The sequence below is a fragment of the Ixodes scapularis genome, unplaced genomic scaffold (assembly GCF_016920785.2).
Source record: "Ixodes scapularis isolate PalLabHiFi unplaced genomic scaffold, ASM1692078v2 PGA_scaffold13__105_contigs__length_92229423, whole genome shotgun sequence".
NCBI lineage: Eukaryota > Metazoa > Arthropoda > Arachnida > Ixodida > Ixodidae > Ixodes > Ixodes scapularis.
The window spans coordinates 27397536-27418985 of NW_024609839.1; the positions used below are offsets into that span (position 1 = coordinate 27397536).

Genomic DNA, 21450 nt, shown 5'->3' on the forward strand with positions numbered 1-21450 from the left:
ATTAAAGATGTATCAACACGCTCCATAATCTATAGGCTCCGATCGAAAAAGAGAACCCCGGCTTTTTAGGTTTCGTTGTAAACTAGGCTTCGCAGAATACTGACATTTTTTGGTGGTAACTAAATGCGAAAATTTGAGCCCATTACGTTCCCTGGATCAAAAAACACACAAACAAAATCTCTGATCTGACGCCCACCTAAGCCTAATTTTTATCATATTGATATTTGAGCTTTTGGGTGCTTGAAGCATTTATATAAGAAATCTTGCCAGGCAAAAATAAAACAATATTTACTTTCTAACCAACAAGTTTGTTTCGCTGAAATAAATGCTACAGGCGCCCATCAGCTCAAATATCGGTATGACGAAAATTAGGCTCAGGTGGATGTCGGTCAAAGAGATTTTTGTTTTTTCATTTGTACCTTTTGATCCCAGAAACATAATATGCTCAATTTCTGGCCTTTTATCGCCCCCACTATAGGGTGACTTTCTCATGGTGTTTCAGCTTTCTGGAAATCGTAGCCTTTTTATGAGGGTTAACAAGCCGGGTTTACCTTTCTCGATCGGACCCTGTTGATATCGTACTCACTGCGTAACTGTTAACATGACAAATACTAGCAGAGTCTTACGAGATACTCTCAATTAGGATCCTACAAACCAGAGGTCGCTGACTGACACAGAACCCCTTCCACTGATAGAACATGGCCGATAGGAGAAGCACATGGTTGGCTAGGGCGAGCCGATTTCGCGATAATGATAAATTAGAAAAAAAAAATGTCTTAATGTATCGATAGGCGGCTCTGATCCGTCACAATGCGTCAAGACGCGGTGGGGAGAACATATAGCATCTCCTGGTTGCCAGAGTAAAATCTTATGGTTGTTTCAATTGCCTTATTTCTTTATTTATATTATCTATCTATTATTTTATTTTCCTTTATTTTCCTTTAGCTAACCAAACGCATTTCCACGAAAAACCGAGCCTTACTCTTTCGGGACGGTATTTTTTTATGTCTAAATTAAACTATAACGATTGAGAGAACTGCAAACGAAAGTAATGCCAAGACATATTAAAAAAAAAAATCCGCGATCTGCTTTGCGGTCTTGTCACATTTGGATAACTTAGTCAAACAGGAAGCCTTAAGAAACAATAATTTCCGAATGTCTTTTTTTTTTGCTGTTTTAAGTTTAGCCAGAATTCATTACACATGATCAAATTTCTTGGAACCCATCGGGAACAACCTGTAATGATCCCATATTGCTCACTATTACAACATCTCGCCTCACGTCTTTATGTGTTGCCAGTCGAGCCACTTAGCGTCTCAGACCGAAATTAGAAGTTGTTTAAAAAGCGCAAAGGACCAAGAAGAGAAGGAGGGAACAGGACAAAGCGCTTTTTCCTGTCCTCTCCTTCTCTTCTTGGTCCTTTGCGCTTTCTAAACCACCGTCTAAATGTTCAACCAACTAGTCCCACAATTGATTTTGAAGAAATTAGAGCTTTAATAACTTGGCGAAAAATGTTTATTCTCAACTTTGCAAACTAGGTAACTAGTTTTGAAATGTCAATTATTCTTTGTTGAATAGATTTCAAGGCGAATCAGGGATCATCAAAATTTCACCAGAGTGTCCGCCTCCTGGGGACTCCAGCGAAACACTCCTAGATGCCACAGTTATTTATATTTGAAGGGGATCGGTTACACGATCCACGGAGGCTTGATGGGCAGGTGATGGTAGCAATCTGGCTGGAAAACGCCGTTCCAGTCCGAAGCTGCACGGGGAAAAAATGAGTTGGAAAAAGGTAGCGGTCCAGGTGCGGTGGACGAGAAACCTGGAGTGGATGACTGGTGCGCTGGGACGAGCAGGCCGCAGAACAATGTAGAGTGCTTGGAGGTGCGAAGTATAGTAAAACTTGGGCAACAAAGCCTCGCTATGGGGCGACAATGAGAAAAAGTAGGCAGACCTGATTCAGCTGCCATCGATGACCTGCAGACATCGCACGATTAGAAATAATGAAGGAAAACGCAATCGATAAGATTATGATTCGCGTTTCCGCAACGCCAGCCTTGCACCTGTTTAATCAAAAAAGTAAAACAGTGCAAAAAAAAAAAAAAAAAAACGGAGGGCAAGAGAAGAAAATGTACAAAATTGTCCTTTTTTTTTTTTTTTTGCACAACTTGGCCATTTTTTGTAATTTTTCAATTCTCACAACTGTGCTATGAATAGTAACTTTAGCGAAAACCCGCGATTTCAAAGTGTTTCAGGTTTTTTTTTTTTTTTTCTGAAATGACCTACTTTGGGGTTTTCGATGATGCTGCAGAAAACATACAATTGGAACCGTATGTTTTTATCACTAATAATAAAGTTAATCAGTTCTGATTAATTATTTGATACCTCGTGACGATGAGCTCCCGTCATAATGTCCCCTCGGTTATATAACTGAGCTGCACAGAACGCATTGAGGTAGTTCTTGCGTCGTTTTTCTATATTTTTGAACTGTGTGAAACTTAATTTCTAGCACCCTGCATAACAAGGCTACAAATGCGAGGCTTCAATGGGTTCTCGTTAACTTCTCTAGACCGTATCTGTTTGGGATTATATATTACGTCCTAAAAGACGCAAAGTTTGAAATAAAAAAAAAAATGCCGCGGTGCTTAAAAACCTTTCAAAGGCCATATTATTGAGAACATGTCACCATTTTCGCCGGAAAGTCTGTTTGGATTCTCATATGGCATATGATACAGCTGGGGCTCGCATCATCGGTAGATTCCAGATAGTCAGTGTATACAAAAAAATAATAATAATAACCATAAAAGGCCTTTGATCCCGAGTTTGAAGCCCCAACGATCCAAACGCCATCTTTCCACCCGCTCTGGCATTAAAACAATATCCTCCGATCCTCACTCCACCAAACACCAAAGAGGAAAGTAAAAAGATTTGGAATCAACGACCAACGCGAGAGCATCACTCCAGACCGAGTTTACGACTCGTAGTAAAAAAAGCAGTCCCCAAACGCCCCACCCTGCCATTGGTTCGCTGAGGATGGCTGCAACTCACAGGCTGTTATTTTTTTTTTTCTCTCCTTTTTTTTTTTTACGTCCCCGCCGTTCCGACGCACTTCATTAAAGCCAAAATAATAGCAAATCTCTTTTATTAAGGAGGATATTAGAACGAAGGTCCCCTCCCAGCCGTCGGTGAATCCTGGTGCTCGTGCATATCACGTGACCATCCGCAGCGCGACAGACCGAAATTACTACAGGGATTTCGTCAACGTTTTTCGAACCTGAGAATCACCCCGTTTGGAGAGCTTCTGAAATGTCGACCGAATTCGACAAAGTTCGGCAGGTTCGGTGCACCTTCTCAATTTCGAGTAAAAAATATTCACAAGGATCGACAGGTTTGGCGAACATTCAAAATCTTGTCAAATATCGTCAAAGTCAGAAGGGCGTCACCCGAAACGTCGTGTATTCCTTCCTGTCCACGTTCTTTTTCTAGAGTAGCACAACCATATATTTGCGATTTCGCGCTTAAAAAGTCTCGCCTACTTCAAACAAAAAATGTTAGATCCTGGGAAATAAAGCAAAACAGCGTGTTTAAAATGGGAGAAAGTTATCGGCAATATTTTGCATAACATAAACACACACATAGATATACGCCCTTAGCAATTTGTTTAGTTTGTTAAAATACACAATACCCCGCCAAAAAAAAAAACATTTATAAGGCAGCGTGTTTGAAGTAGGAGAAAAATGATCATCAAGGCTTTGCACAAAATTAACAGAAACATATAAACATTTAATAACATATTTAGTTTGTTAAAATTAAAATAAAAATATAATAAAAATAAAAATACAAAAAACAAAATTGCGAGGGGGTGCTAGATTGTCATGAATTTACCGGCACGCGCACAATGTCCGAACTTCTGTCGAACTTTTGTACAACGTCGAATTAAAAGTTCCAAAAAGTTGAACTCGAATGTCGGCACGTTCGTCACATCCCTAAAACTGGTCGACTCCGAGACGCGTCAGCCAGAGCGACGTGGAGAAGTACGCCAGTTCAGTTTGTTTTGGCCGGTTTTGCTACAAATGCGCTTTAGTGAAGACAGTTTCTGGGCTATGTCCTTCGCGCAGAACGCCGTTTTGTGGACTCAGTTATTCTTAGGAAGACTGTAGTATCCGCGTAAGAACCAAAAGGGCCTCTTAGGTTTTTATTACTTTATAGCTTTGCACCCTACCCTTAGAGCGATACTGTAGGCAATATGAAGGCGATTGCATCGTCGGCCATAAAAGAGACTAGCCGAAACGACTAATCGCCGGTGGAATGAAAGGGTGATACGTGGCGCTGCAGTCGCTCAAACACAGCTGGAGCTAGATTGCCTGGCGGAAGCCATCCTTTTTGCTTGAGAGAGCTCGACAGAAAGCTAGCCGTTTTCAAAGGGCGCTTTCGAAAAGCCGCTGATTTGCCTCAGCCTTCCTTCGGCCATGCGTGACTGTGCACGCGTGGTATCCTTTTCCCGTCACTTCTGGAGAACAACGATCACCTTTTTTCAATTCTATGTTTACCGTCATCCGTGATTTTAAGGCGCTGACTTGCGAAAAATCATAATGACAATATCAATGTAGTAAAACGCATAGTTTCTAGCAATAACTCTTATTGTAGCACCCGTGTAACTGCTTGCCGGAAGCACTCTTAATGTATTCGCGACCACGCAACGCCGCGTGCAGTCATTTCACCGTTTTGGCTGTCGATCGGTTGTGCTGATCTCTTTTAGAGCTTGGTCGTTGCCTCCTATTGGGCAGGAGATTGAACTATAGCGGGCGCTCTGACCCGTTTGTTTTCCCCACACTTGGTGTTTACTCAACACAAGGCCCGTGCACATGCCCACAGGCCTTATGGGCATGTCCATGTCTTCTTCTACAATAGAGCACGGGGCATAGTTTAATGTAAAAAATACTAACAATCGACGAAGCGACGTTAAGTGCCGGATCTATCCTCAGGGATTGCGAGCTTGACCCACTTCGGCTTTTGTGCTGAACTGGGACCGTGCATGCTGCATTGTTCATGCAGGCCGGAGTGGAAACAAAAGAGCCCCTCCTCCCCTTCGCCGGAGAACACGAACTCCAGCCGAACGCTGACGCCGCGTTCGGCTATGTCGGCCGACCGCTGAGTCATTGTATTTGTTGTCCCCATCTGTGCAGTTCTAAAGTTAACCGCTTGGGGCGTCACGGTCGCTCCTCCTCCCAAGTCGCGGTAAAAGAAGGAGCGGCAGGTATTCGCTGTTTGTACTTGGAGGGAGAAGCAAGAAAACAAACAACCGGCTTCCTCTCTACTTCCTTTAAACTCCTTACCTGCCCCTCACCTAGTAGGAGTAGGAGGATGCGCAGAGAAGGGCTGGAAGAGGTAGGTCGCAGGTGGAAAACAGTGTAAAGCGGGAAACACATGTACGACGAAACCTTCCGATCCGACGTGCGGACTGCCGGAATGACCTTGGGGGGAGAGGGTTTTCGTAGCATCGGAGAGCGATGAAAACGATTGGTGTAATCTGAGCTAGTTGGTTACTCATTATGAAAAAAACCAGCGATCGGGTGTCTTTCTTTCTATCTCTACCTTTTCCTTAGTTCAGCTGGTTTTTTTCATAATTAAGCGTTGAAAACCCTCGCCTCCGACCGTCGTATTGCGCGGTCGGACGTCGGATCGGACGGTTTCGTCGTACATGTGTTTCCCGCTTAAGAAAGAGAAAAGAAGGTGAGTCGTAGGTAGAAAAGAGAAGAGACAGACGTACGTTTCTGTTTTTCGCGTAAAAGAAGAATGTTCAGAAAATGTCCGCAGATACGCGAAGGCACCACCGTTGCAATAACCCCTTCCGGACATGTTCTGCCGTTCTGCCTCTCCCTGCAGTTGTGCGGCCGGTTCTGATACGGATATCGCAGGCTTTCCTCCGATATGGAAGGTTATGGCGGAGTGGAAGCACTCGACGTGTTTTACAACCACAAAACTTTGGTCGCCTTTCTAGAAATTTGAATACGAATACTTTTAGAAAAAAGAAATGATTCAGAAAACCAAAATACCATAAGAAAATAGTGCCATTGTTTCCCCTTTTACCGATTCTCGAGTGATTCTACAACAATCGTTCGACTAGGACGACTTGGCCAAGTGTTTGTGCATCGAGTTACTCTCTCTGTTTTGCACTTACAGGCTGCTTTTTTCGTCGTCCTCGCATATCGACTTGGTCGACCCGACAGTTTTTGTTCACCTTCAACTTTGAGCGTAGCGTCGCCACTGGAGCAGTACAGTCTTCCGCAATATGAAAGACGCATTCGCCGCGGAAGTTCATGACGAGGCGCTAATCAGTGATCACGCGTTGGCCAGAGACACTTTATTTGCAGAGGGACAATGGCGCAAAGGTACAAAACCTATTGCCTCAGCCCAAAGCTGCGTGGACCTGGCTACCGGGAATCCTGCACTACCGAGTGGAACTACCCTGACAAAAATCTGTCTATTATATTCTTGGAGACTACAGGTCTTGGGCCTGCTCCATCGGTTTCCGATGCTGCGGAGCCAAACCCTGGCTCAAAACGGCATGAGCAGCTCTCGGAGGATGCCGTCCAGAACTGTATCGACGCATTCTTTGACATTTGTGAGTCGTGCATGTCAGAATTTTCTGTCCCTGTTATTTTGGTCGCTTGTTTTCAACATCACCGAATGTAAAGCAATCCAATACGGCCAATCGCTGTCGGCCCTGCTAATACCGAACGCTTTCTATATAAAAAAGATATATGATTGAAGTTTTGTATACCACCCATACAGGGTAAAATCTTGACACAAAGTATAAAAGTTCGCGCGCAATATCGGAAAAAATGCGGTAAATGCAATCTCCGACGCGGCCGTCTTTCGTGTTTAGTATATATTCGTGGTTTCAACGACGTAGAAACTGATTACCTTGTCAAAAGTGTATCCTTAGTCTACTCCTTTAAAAAAGGAAAGCAAAAAAGTGCAACCAAAGAAGTATGTCAGAGAAAGCATTTACGTCTGGGAATCTAAAGATACGGCCCACAACAATTTCGACAAACCCGGCAACCTCAATAAAGGCGAAACAGAAGGACAGAAGAACAAAAGTCCTTTCTAAAACCAATTTGTGCCCATCCCCCCTCGAATGGCTTTTCAAATCCACCGCATCGTCATGGTCAGATCCCGTGGTCTCTGCATACAGCCGTCGATAATAATTTCCACGTCACAAACTTTAACGAGACCGCCGGCGATCAGCTATGCCGGGTGGTCAACTCAAAATCCAACTTTATTTTCTTTTTATTTTTAGAAAAGTCAAGGTCCAAGTTTGCATCCTCCATTTTTTATTGTTATTGGCTCGTTCCCTCAAACGGGAATCGAAACCGATCGTACGGGCAAAGGCATCGTAAAACTTGGTGCATCTGGTCTGAACCGGGATTCGTAGTGTCCTTGCTCTCCTTGTAGCGGTTATTGCTCCAACCTTGTTTATTTCAACGCGATCCGCGGTGCTTAAAAATAGACCCTCAACTCCCGCAAAACAATTTTTAAAGTGACCGCATTGGACATCTTACAACATAAGCTTTACCCAAAGAAAAAACGGAAGAAAAAACACACATACTCGTGTCGCGAGTCGCGTAGTGACTCAGGAGTGATTCTGAAAGATGCTTCCCTTTCGGACTACAAAAAGGAAGCACGTCTGCGGAATCGATCATTCCACAAGCATGTACGTTTCTGGAAAAAGGAAAGTTGTTTCTTGCGTTTGGCTGCTCCTGCTTTGCTCTCTTTGCGAAGCGACGCGTGCTGGACAGTGGACATCCAATTCCGGACTCTTATAATATAAACAATAAAATGGGGTATAAGCCAAACACATTTTTTTTTACACTTGAATCTGGAGAGAATTTTGATCCTCCATATTTCATTTCGAGGAGAAAAGTAAATAAACAAGAACAAGGGACAGCAATGTGCTTAACAATTTTAGAGTATTTTTGTTTTGTTTATGACTACGTGCGAAATAAATATCTCATGTTTGTTAGTTTCGTACACCAAACGCGTTCGGGGAAGTAAAGGGTGCATTTGCAGCAATTGTGTCAATCAATCGAGCACGGTAGTTGAATGCTTTTTTCGGCGACATGCCGAAAAACTACGACATGCCAGAAAGCAACATTTTCAAGACCATCGCTCAGTCAGACTTGTGCCCGTTACTTGTAAAAAGTAATTAATTACAATTACAATTACTTGGTCATCAAAGTAACGGATTACCGTTACAAATTACTGGCTTTAAAATGTAATCGATTAATTACTTCGTTACTTTACTCGATTACTTTTCAATTACTTTATGAAATACATGCAAAAACGCGATTTTTCACTTATTATCCATGTATGCGGTAATAAGGTAACTTATTAGCTATACGTAGACAAATATTACTAGCAGCAAATAATGTAAGAAGTCGTTTAAGTTTTGTGTTTAGTATTTATTGCACATCAAGAGCAGTTGGCGTTCGAAGTTGAGGTCGTTCACCTTTCCTCTCTTTCGGGAGAAAGAGGAAAAATGAACGGCCCTGAACAACTTGATTGGACTGCACGAGCGAGCGTGCTTGGCAGTGACACTGAAAGCCCGGAGCTCGCTTTTGTAGCTTCTGCTACGTTCACACTTAAAGTGGAAACCGAGTATGGTACGTTTTAGAAGATCAAATATTTTTCCAAATCGCACACCCATATCGCTCATGTCACAATGGTATGCGTGGAAGCAGCATTATGAGCTGCCGATATGCGAAAATACAATTTGCGTAAACTCCATCAGCAACTCGCCGAGGCTCCCCTCAGCTCAAATAAATATCAATATATTTATAAACTGTTCGAAACGTGCTTTACGCCATACGTCAGCGGATACACTTGGGCTGAAAAAAATAACCAAAGGCAATGTTGCGAGTGTAAATTTGGGATGCAAACGCCACATTACGAACTACACAAAAGTCTTATTTCCTAAATCACTGGTTTCCACAAAAAAAAAAAATTAAAAACCGTTTACCTTTGCGTGTTTCAGTCGGTTCGAATTCGTGGACTTCGCAGATGAAAGAAGCTTTCTTTCGGGGAGGCAGAGTAGGCACTGAAACTCTAAATTCGCAGTTCCCTAGGTTCCTTTCAGTTCATAATGTGGCGTTGTCGTCACATTATGCGTTGTCGTCACATCATGTCTCTCGCACTGTCGCCATGACCCTCCAAAGAGGGCCATGGCGACAGTGCAAGAGACATGCTGAATGCTCACTGCTGGGACCTCTCGCGTATGTTTAGCTGTGGATCAGCGAGCTAGAGGCGGGACCTCAGTAGAAAATATTTAACAGCAGAAAAAAACAATTCATATAGATAAAACATTCCTACATAAGTGGGAAGAGAAAAAGAGAGTTTAGAGAAAGACAGGATTTGGCAAGGGCTACACCCTACTAAGACGACAAAAACGCGAGGTTCTTGCAAAAAGCAAAAAAAAAAAAAAAAACGACAACAACTAAGCTAAGCAAGAGAAACAGAATAAAATCGCAGAAAACTCATCAGCGGATGTGGTGACTATTGTGAGTATCGTTCTCCAAGACGACACTAGGTTCGCTTGTAGGCTGAGCTATAGGGCTCTGGTGTTTGTCTCTCATTGACCAGAAAGCTGGAAAACTAGAGTCTCCAACACGGGAAGGAAACGACATGCTTTTGCTTTTTTTTGTCGTGTAACAAGAAAATATAAGAGAAATGTCACGTAAAAACATCAGAAGGCACTGGAGTTCTAAAATCGTCCTTGGAACTGGACGGCATCTGGCCTTTTGTCCCTTAAAGCCCCGTACTTGGAACTCACGGCGACTTCGACTCCTCCCCCGCACAAAACGCAAACAAGCAAAAATAGGAGGGGAGGCTGACTCCCCACCGTCCCCCGTGCACACGAAGTTGTAGTGGCTACTGTTTTTATTTCAAGAAAAAGACGCGAAGGAAAGCTATTAGTTGAACTTCGCGCTTATTCACAGGGTGTTGCTTATGTCTTTACTCACGTCCTTCCGCTTCTGAAATTGGAGCGCGGGCAGGGACTGGATCGCGCAAACTTCCCGATAATGAGCTTAGCAAAAAGAAACAGCAGACGCAGCAGTTTCCAGTTTGGGAGATCCGTGTCATGTGACATTTTTATGGGCCATTACTCTTCTATTCTTCTTTCGCCCCACTCCGAATCAAGTGCCCAAGGCTCAGAAGGGGCTTCTCTTTTTGAGAAAAAGCGACCGAAACGCGACGTTTTTGCATCATGTAAGCGACCCTTCGGTTGTCTTAAGAAACCTCTTTAGCTGTGTGAAAACTCCCGTTTTCTTTCTTTGTCTACTTTTGTCGGGGCCCTCCTCTTGTTATCGTGCTAAGGGGATAGGAGAGTCAACTCCCCCTCTGTTTTTCTCTTTCCACCTTCTTTCTCTCTTTACCGAGATTCCGTCACAAGCTTTTGGGTTCAGTCTATGTGCCCCCCCTCCTCCTCTTTCCGCCTTAACTTGGCGGCGCTACTCAAAAATCATATTGTTACAATATGCTTCAAATACAAAAAAAAAAAAAAAATCGAAATAACAAAAGAATGTAACGAGTAACTTGTGGTAATCCGTTACTAAAAAAGTAATGGAATTACGTTAAAAATTACATTTCTAGAAAAGTAACGGATTAATTACAAAATTACTCAAAAAGTAATTAATTACAAGTAATCCCGTTACTTGTAACGGATTACTTCCAAGTCTGCGCTGTTAGATATTTCACCCATTTTCGCGTGTTGTCTTCCCCCACGCGATGCATGTTGAATTATAAGAAACGGTAAAACCGCTGGGTTGCGTCTACGTACTTGCCGAAACTAACAAACTTTACGCGCACACACACACACAAAAAAAAAAGAATATACAGAGAATGAAAGACGTCTCGCAGCCCCTCCCCTTCTTCCATACGCTCCCACGCCCCCTCACCAACAACAACTAGAGCTAACAAAACGCAAAAACCATTAAAAAAACAAAACTCGGATGCCACGCTGTCTCCCGCGCCCCCCGTGAATTCGACGAAGCGAAACCCCTCAATTACTGGGGAAACTCGCTAAAACTGGAAACCTACACCTCCGTATCGAAGCGAAATATAGACAGCACAAAACGGAGCACATTTTTAAGGCGGGAAAAAATACTTCTATAAAGGTTTATTCACAAAAAAGTGCTTAAAAATAAGAAGAAAAAAAACACTTAAAAACATAAGGTGTATATTATTACACTTTGCACGGGGGTACACAGTCCCGGATATTCTTACCGAGTGTAGCCCCATACTCCACATCCCCCGTTTCTTCGTGCGTTATGTGTCGAACACAACGACGAAACCAAACAAAAAAATGAAAGTATTTGGTCTCACGATGGAGCTACGTTTCTAAGAAAACAAACGGAGAAAAATATACGAAAAAAGAATGGGAAAAAATATTTCAGAGGTGGACAAGGCATGGCCGAAAGAACATTCTAAACAAACGCGGGTACCACGTGCGAATAAATTCTTGGCAGATTCGTGGTAGGTCTGAGCAAATAAACGATAAAAAAGCAATAATAATAATAAAAAGGAGTGCTATGTATATACAGATTCCACACCCTGAGAAAAACTCGGCAGCAGGCGGCATAACAACACTGCCAGCTCTCTCAAAATAACACGCGCGCAATGATAAACATGGAGTCGTGTGCAGAAGCTCGAGAAACACGGCGAGTGACTCCGACACCAGTTTTCGTTTGTTGCGTTATGGTTTTCCTCTGCCATGTGGTGTGGAATTTATATATATATATAAAAAATAGAAACGAACTCCCAGAACCTTGTAAATTTAAAGGAGGCATGAAAAGCGAGAGCAAAAACGTGCATTGTTGGCGATAAACGCATCACAAATAAAATCCGATATATGTGGTAGTATCTTACTCGCGATTTCGCCATTGCGGCGCCGAGCACCACAGCTTCCACTACGCTTTTTTTTCTTTATTTTTTTTACCGCACGAATGAAGTCGCAACTGCAAAATCGCTAGTAAAATCGCACCTTGCGAATCATGCATAACGATGCTATCGGTAACGTTTTAATTTCTTTTCCTTACCTTGGTAAGGTGCTCGTTACTAATTCGAAACACGACTAAGGTACTTCCGTTACTATATTGCTAACGTACAGAAGGACACTACTCGCCACATTTCAACGCTAAAACATGCACGGGGTAAAAAATATACATATATATTTTATTTGTTTTATTGAGATGTTCACACATGCTTCCTTGTCATGAATATTTACACAAAAATCTGCTGATATTTACACTCTTCCCATATTTACCCTAGAAGTCCTGGGAAAAAAAAAAAAAAACTGAGAATAAAAATAATCAGATAAATAAGCGCAAACAAAAAAAATAAGAAAAATACACAAGGACAATGAGGTAGACTAACAAGGGCGCCCTTGTTTTTCTACTTCGTTGTCCCTGTGTATTTTTTTTTTTTTTGGCGCTTACGCAATTGATCATGAAGCAACTGACCCAAATTGCCACTTTAATAAAGATGAACGTTTGTCACATCTCTAATGTAAAAGTTATATGAAGTACGTTTTCTTTTCGAAAATAAGAGTAACAGCCAAGTAACGGGTGTTGGCATTTAATGTAACTGTAACAGTAACGCGATACTCTTAGAATAAGACAATGTAAGGCGGCAACGTGTTTCTGCCTTTTTTCCCCCGCAAATAGCGTGTATTTTATTATGATTATATTGCAATTAAATGCAAAGGTGCCAGTGAGCTGGACACGAATGACGAAAATAATCCCTGGAGAAGGGGAACAAGAGGGTCAAAGTACAAACTCTTGTTCTCCTTCGCCAGGGATTATTTTCGTCATCCTATTCTGTTACTTTTTTTAATGCATATACAACAATAAAAAAAACTAGCATTCAGTATGTTTATATTTTATTATTGGAGAAACACTGAACCACGACCTTTTTTCCCCCCAAGTAGAATTGGATATTATGTAAGCCCTAACAAGCAGACAATATACAATGGCAAAAGCAAAAAAATATATATCAAATCTCTAAAACACGTTCACGAAAGAAATACAAAACACAATTAATAAATAAAAACAGAAAGAATAAAGATAGGGACGGACAGAACAACAACAACACTGTCCGTCCCTATGTTTCTTCTTTCTGTTTTTATTTAACTTCACCAACGCGCTCACGTCGAACTAAATGACAGTTTATAACCGAAACAAGAACACACCGTAGGAAAGCATATTTCTTTAGGCCTCAGAAAATGAAAGCTACAGAGCACAAAAGTACAGTCGCGTCATAATACCTGTTATGGTCCAGTCTTCGGGACTTGGCCATTCGAACACAGGTAGCAGAACTCCGTTATAACACTCGCTGTTTTTCTTTCGCATTCTTCATCCGGACCAATCGGGAGTGCAATTTACCTCCAGGAGAGTTACTGTCAATTAGGGAGGATGTATTTACGGAAGGATTTAAAGTTGTATTCAGGTGTAACAACCTATTTTTCATTAGTGTTTTGTGTTTGTATCTTGTAAACGTGTTTCATTGTACGCATTGTTCTATATAGCCGTCTGCATAATGCCTAACGTCGCAGCAGGTATTGTTTGAATAAAATAAATAAATATAATTGGATGATGCATTTTGGCATTTTACCTGTTCCATCGAGTCGCCAGTAGCAATCATTCTCCTTTATGCACAACTAAGGCACCTAAAATACCGAGAAATCAACCCGCGAACCGGTGAACTAGTGTCGTTTCTAAAACCCGAGATCAAGAAATAAAAAAAATATTAGCAGCGACATTAGCCTGCAAGCTACTACAATCCATGAAATGCAATGTAGGGAATTGGTGCGTCACACGACGTATATTTTGATGCTAGATTTAGCGGGAAAACTGTATGGTTGCATAAGTCAAGTTGACGTCAATTTTCCCGGCTACATTTAGCGGGGAAACTGGATTCGTGTCTGGGTCTCCCAGACGCAAATTTTCGCACTAAATTTAGCGGGTAACTGAGTTGGTGTATAGGTCACGTTACGTGAGTTTCCCGCTAAATTTAGAGAGGAAACTGAATGGAGCTTTTGGCCACAAGACGTGAATTCTTCCGCTAAATTTAGAGGGGAAACCGAGTTGACGATAGGGTCACGTGCCTTCGATTTCCCCAAGGTGCACAGGTCACGTGGCGTTAGTGACGCCACTTTATCCGCTAAATTTAGCAGAAAATGCACGGACGAACGGAAGGAAGGAAAAATCTTGGAATTTTAGGGTAGCGTTAAAAAGCATTTTCTTGCTTTAAAAATTACACGCGTTACCGCGATGAGAAAATCAGCATACCCATATTGGCGGACCTCTGAACGTCTGCACATTGTAAGGGGCTCTCTCTAAACCAATAGCCTTCGAGCCACCCTGAAGATACGCGACATAGACTGAGTATGTGGCTGGCTGTAAGGAATTCCATATCTCTTTGTTTGGGTTCAGATCCCTACATTTTGACCTCAGAGAGATCAGACATAGATCACCGCCGAATTTCTGTTCGGAACTTGTTTAGAGCTATTTTTCACCTTGCACGTCCAATTCGGGAGTTTTCACTCTCAGCCTACATTTCAATGAAGAAATACACGAATGCTTCCGGAAGTATATGCATTGCCCCATAATATCGAGTCCGCATAACACTCATCTCAATGCATCGGTAAATCCAACATCCCTTCCCCGGCGAGCCCAACCTCGTCACGCGGTACCCCAACGCGACCGGTCCTTCGAGCCGTCCCCCTCAAAACAACTCTGGAAGCATCCAGAGACAGACGACCCGCCACAAGACCTCAACTAAAAAAATGACAAACCCGAAGCCAAAACAGGCTTTTCGAAACCGACCAATCAGAAGCCGACCCCACCGCGGCCGCCACCAAGCCCCCCCAGATGGCGCCACTCCGCAGACCCCCTCCCCTTCTTGCTCTCCCCCTCTCCCTCCCCCCCAACCGAAAGCGTCCTCCTCTCCCCGTCCCAAAGGAGGCACCGGCGTTGCCGGCGCGACGCCGACTCCCTGTCCGCTCAGTCGAGTGCGGGCTCGCTCCGCGCCGAACATGGCTTCCCCCGACGCCGCCACGGGCGCCCTACTTCCCGAAAACTTGTCGGTCAGCGGAGTGGTCCTACCGCCGCCCCCGCCGTACCTGAGCGCCAGCGACAGCCGCGGTTCCTCGTCCCCGTCCACCCACGACCTGCCGCCACCGCTCCCGCCGGCTTTCAACGCGGCCGCCCTCTGCGATCAGTTCTGCTCGGTCATCAACGGGTTCCGGGGTCTCGACCCCTTGTCCAACGCGAGGCTCAAGAGTCCCTCGTCGAGGTCCGTGGCCGCCGACGCGACGGACTGCAGGCTCATCCAGTACCGCGGCGAGAAGATCGCGGCGTTCGCGTACCGCGGCGAGTACCTGCTCTGCCTGCCCCAGGCCTTCGAGCTGTTCCTCCGGCACCTGGTGGGCGGTTTGCACACGGTGTACACAAAGCTCAAGCGACTGGGCATCAGTCCGATCGTGTGTAACGTCGAGCAAGTCCGCGTGCTGCGGGGTCTCGGGGCCATCCAGCCAGGGGTGAATCGCTGCAAGCTGCTCTCGTGCAAGGACTTCGACGCGCTGTACAAGGACTGCACCACTGCAAGGTGAGCAGCGGTCGCTTGCGTCCCTTCCTTCTTCACCGCCGCCCGGACCACTCGCGATGGGCGATGACCACAGAGTCGGACATGTGCACGTTGCTCATATCAAGTAACCAAAGCTCCTTACTGGTTACTCACTCAAAAACTAAGAACGTTACTCGTTGCTGCGATTCAAAAGAAACGCGTTAATTTAGCTTTAAAGTAACGCGCTACCTTCTCGTTGCCCTAAATGTGTCGTTTCTATGAAGCATTTGTCGTAGTTCATAGTTCCTCTCTTTTTAGCGCGTTCATTGAGGGATAACTGTGGCTATAATATACCTTGATAACATCTTTTTGCGGTCCATATAGCGTTTTCTCGTCGTGCAAAAAGCAGGCCCGAACTGTGGGGAGAAGTACGTTTGGTTACATGTGTGGTAGACTTTCCCCTATATAGGTAACTGAATACCCTTACTCGTTCCTTCATGGCAAAGTACCGAAAATACGTTATTTTTTTCCCCTTAAAACGTAACTAAGTCGTTACTTCGTTAAAGAAAAAAAAATAACTAGGAACAAGTCACGCGTTACATAAAAGCTGGGGCAGAGTCATTATTGAGATCTCTCTCTAGCGAGTTTTATTCAAACATACATTGATGTGCGTATTGCTAGTTATATTAGGCAGAAGAAAGCGATCACAGCGTTTTTACTTCCTTTCACACTCATGATATTTTTCTGTTGTAGTGTGCTTCCCTGTCTGGAAGTTCAATACCCGCGAGTGAGGTCGATATAAATCGTAGACATCTCAATATTAAAAAAAAAACGACAACTATACGACGAACCCAAATATTTGGCTATACCGCGTGTTTCCGATGTGTGTCACATGTGTGCGTGACGAACATGAGCATTTCCGTGAGTCGTTTGAAGGGAAAACTGCCCCAACCCAAGGTGTAGTGCGGGCCGATACGTTACATTTTTTTAATGGTGAGCTATTAGATCGGGCACACATCCATTGAAATTATCGTATATTGTAGAGCACCAACCACGGACCGCATGACCGCAAAAAGCTACATTTCTTCATCTTAGATGAAGGTGATGGCAGTCGGGAACGCGCCGGTTTCCGTGTGTATTATATAGCTTGAGAGGATTCAAAACGCCCGGATTTGAAGTTATTTCTTCCTGTGCGGGATTCGTTAATATGTATACTCTCATTCCATTCGTTTTCGTGAAGTGGGATAAATACAAGCTTCGTTTTTGTGAGGCAGATATTACCTGTACATTCCTCAAATTGAATTTTACTAGATAATATTTTTAACAAGAAACGCGTTATGTGGTAGGTTAATCAAATTATACGGATAAAGGCAGTTTGGGTCGCTTACAACATCACACCAATGGTGCCTTTTTATTTTTTATAAGCGTTTGTACTTTTTAAAAAAAACATTCGATGATTTTCTTCCTTTTTTTTTCGTTGAGCTTAATTGGTAAAGTTATCTGAAACTGTTAGCAGAATTGGGTGGGTTTATCTTTCTTTCAGTATCCGAAACGCGTAAGTGATGGTATGTAAAAAGAAATACGTGTTCTCCTAGTAGGCGTTACTGCGGTGTTTTGTTCATGAGAGCAAATTTATTCAAGGGAGATCAATGCACGACACTATCTGTTTTTATTAACGGATAAATATAAAAAATAAAGGTAAACATCCGATTTCCCCACTTCCGTTCTCATTGGTCAGCAATGTCAAGCGTTGACGCGAGCAGACTTCGTGTTTCAGTATTTGAGCTTGTTATTCCAACTCTTACTACGTTTGTACTTTCGACCTTCACCTTGTTGCGATTGCAACCGTCCGCTAACGTTGCCAGGACACAAAAGTAACGCTCACCATTATACCGATGCAGTAGCGTGGGAGTTAGGACAAAACCACCGGCAAAAGTGTTTGTATATAAAAACTTGACTTTTCAAATTTGTGCGTCTTGAAGGAATTGAAACTTAAACAGAAGACGGGGGGCAAGCGACACGCGAGAACACGATTTCCATGCACTCATCGCGCGCTCTGACTACCACCAGATTCGGCCCCCTGTCCGTGTCTATATTATATTACATAGAACTCTATCTCAGCTGTAATAGCTGAGACCTTAAGAAATGTAGAGCGTGTCGAGTCCTGAGAATCCTAATAATGCTCCTTCAAAAATTCCCTGCGATTTTCTTAAACTTGTGTTCACGGTCGCTTCGTCACCAGCACACAATACCAGCCTCGCAAATTTTGTAGCTTCTATGCTTTTCTTCATTAACTTCTAATCTACCTGTTGGGAGTAACTTTTAATGAATTAGCCGTTCATAAGCAGGTAAAATAAACGAATAAGGACCCCAACTTTGTTCCTGATTCCATTGCCGTTTATTTCTACCTCGCAAAGTAGATTAGTTTTTTATTCGAGTATTTATATGTCAAGTCTTGTCTATATGTTCATCCGTCTCTACTACTATACAACACGCGAGGTTCATTGAACCATATATACATTTTGGCGACTGTGCCATCCCATCGTGTACTTTTCATAAATCCATGTATGAATTTTTAACATAATTTTTTATCAAGGCTGAATTCACTTTTCTATTTTTTTAACGCAACCGAATATATGCAAGTCACCGAGCGAATGTAGTGATATAGGTATCGGTGTTGTGAAATAACCCCGTATGCCATTTTCTTAGAGTCCAAAACTCTTTAAGTTCGAACCTAAATGCATTAGCTCGAAATCTAATGTTGAATATATTAACGGTGTGTATGTCTATTCTATCTCTCTCTAATTCTTTTATGTTCAGCTGGCACTATATATATATATATAGCAATGAACCAACTAGCTCAGACTTAAGCCGTCATAAATATAATGTTCAATTTTAGGCACCGCAAGTGAAAATATACGCGTTAACAGACGATCATTTTCCTCTAACGCAACATCATTAGCACATCAACTTTCGGAATTCCTACTTTGATAGTGATTCTTTCCAATTTCACATTTGTCTCCGTCATTTCTCGACAGCAGGAGTACAAAAGAAGCAATATTACCGTTCCTCCATCTGTTTCGTTTTTTTTTTTTTCTTCCTTTTTTATGGGACATTAGTTGAGCGCAGGATGAAAAAGAAACACAGTGAGCGGTTTACGATTCACGCCAAAGGCTGTTCTTCCCTACGTAGTATAATTGGTATGAACGGGGTGAAAGCAATGCTTTCAAAAGCAGTTCGTGGAAATTCAGACATCGACCGATTTGGTTCAGGGACGCAACGCAGCGCCGTCACTTTCAGCTTGCCTGTTCGCGATCAAAGCGATCCCAAATAAATAAGAGAGAAACTGCAATTCCCTCTCAGTGAAATGATGTTAGAAACACTTAGGCGTTCCAGGAAAACACGTACCCCACGGACAATATGAGCTGAAAAGCTCGACCTGGCTGCTTGATACGCGCGCGGTCTCCTATGCACGCTCAGTTTTCTCTCGACCTGTCATAAAGAGTAAAGTATATTCGTTACAGAAATTCGGTAAAGACGCTTAAGACTTGATTACTTGTAGGAATGCGAAAGCATTCCTACGCGCAGCGCATTCCTACAAGCTGCGCGCCACTTCTTTTTCACACAGCGCTCCAGCGGTTACATCAACCTCTCCACTGCGCAGGCGCGGTGAACCCCGACGGCTTCCATGACGAAGCGTCTGCGTTGCTGTTTTTTTCTTTGTGTTTTATTTCTGAGGCGCGTCCATCTTAGCCAATGGAAATTTAGGTGCCGTTTTTAGCCGACTTCGCTCCATAGGACATTTAATGCTTTCGTATTTATAATCTAAATATGAGATTGCTCGATGCTTACGCGGTTGGTACAGAACCAACCAGGTAAGCTTCAAATGTCCGTGCATTTGAATAGTACAATGTCCAACACTTATCAGTAATATCAGGAGTGCCTCAGTGGTCTACTCTTTTACTGGGCCGCTGTTATTCAACCTATATATCAGTGAGATTAGTCGAAGGATTGAAGCTATACAGCCGATGCCTGTGAGTTTTCTTTCGTGGAGAGAACGGAAACAGGCAATCGGAACTGCAAGCATTATAACGATTCCAGCGAATGAGGAAGCTCATAATACAAATACGCGAAAACAAAAAACGATATGCGCAAAGACATTGGTCACGACGTTTGGCCTCATCGTCCCGGAGCATATTGCATTTTTTAGGTCTAAATGCATTCTGAGCCACGTCATTCCATAGAATCCTGGTATTACGTGTCGTGATTGAATTTACGTTGGCCTGGCGACCGGCAGTATGGTCAAAACAAATAAATTAAAACCAAATATCTTGATTTAAGCTTTCGTGTTTTAACCAGAGCGTCCCCAAAAAGTGGCAGGTACGCCAAATGAGCACGGAGTTTTGTCGCGTATATTGTCTGCGATGAAACGTGCCCCATTTTTCTGATACTTTCTTTCTAGATTTCACTTCTAATTTAAATTATCGCATTGGTTTGTGGGGAGTTTATGCACAACAAGGCATTCCTAACGAATCGGGTGACTGACGTATCCAGTTAAGAAGCTAATCACGCAGCCTATAGAGAGAGGCACCGCATTGATTCTTCGGAAAAACACCGGACAGCAAGTCGACAAAAATATTTTCAAGAATGAAGACCCTACAAAGAATTCACAAAGTAATGGTACCATATCGCGTTAATATGCTCCCACATCGCCTGTGAGGAAAAAAAAAGTGCACTGCCTTTTACGAAGAAATGCAAAGTTCAGAATACTCGTGTGTAACATTTCACACGCCAGAAACGTTTTTTGAACTTTCGCATGTTTGTTTCAAAAAGATATCGCTCCAATCGGGGGTCGGTAGAGTATTGAGAAATAAAAGGTGCGAATTAAACGTAATTGATAAAACAATTTCTAGGTGCTAATGTCCAATTTACACAGTAGCGTTGGAATGAGTTTATCTACGTTTCGGGGGTTTACGTTAAGGTACGGCTGTGATTTGCAACCAGATTCTGCGTCGCTCAATGGCCGCGGTAGCTAGCGATCGCTTTTCTGCGCTAGCCTCCGCAGTATAGTAAGAGGTATAAGTAGTCAGCTCAACTGTGTAGACGGGCGTAGATCTCTGTACGTGCCTATTTCTTTATTTTTATTTCAATTATATTTTGTGTCTTTATGTCACCTAACGAACAGCTGACAAGGCAAGGGCAGAGTCGAACTGTCAATGTTTAGTTTTGATTCGAAATGTTTACTGCGATTTGTCTTATATGAGTTGCCAGCTCTGGGAGGAAAATGATAAAAGTTCGATGCAAGCGATATCTTTATTGAATTTGCTACACTGCCTTTGCTGAAAACGGGATATGCGGTCTGGCAGCAGTTCATGCAAACATAGAATTGATCGAATCTTCGTGTAACAAATAAACGATGATGTAACAATTATTGTGCAATTAAAATCTTATGTTTAATTTTGGTCACGAAATTAGGCTTACCGAAGACAACCGTACCCCATGGTGAAAAACACTCTAAACGTCTTCCCTATGCCATAGTATCGCACAAGCAATTACTAACTGGAGTCGCCGGTTTTGTCTCTTGTCCCTTGCTAGCCTGAAAAGACAAAACTAGCGTTTTTAATGTTGCCTACTCAAAAGCAAACATTCATAGATCGCGCTTATACAACGCCAATGACATTCAAGAAGAGTGGTTGTTTGGGCGAGTTGGTTTGACATTTTATACAATCTTGTGCGCACCAAAGACGGGGACAAAGGCAGAGAAGCTAGAGGACACAACAAGGCGGCTTGTTGTGTCCTCTTCCCTGCCTTTGTTCCCGTCTTTCT

The 21450-nt window shown here is 43.0% G+C and overlaps 1 protein-coding gene across 1 annotated transcript in view; it reads left to right on the top strand.

Annotated features, from left to right (window-relative positions):
- The first annotated feature begins 15094 nt into the window (after positions 1–15094).
- LOC8031902 (dachshund homolog 2) overlaps positions 15095–21450 on the top strand; it is a 79178-nt gene continuing 72822 nt past the window's right edge. The window contains exon 1 of the mRNA XM_042289736.1: positions 15095–15666. Within this exon, the coding sequence (XP_042145670.1) occupies positions 15095–15666 (572 nt within the window). The remainder of the gene's footprint in view (positions 15667–21450) is intronic.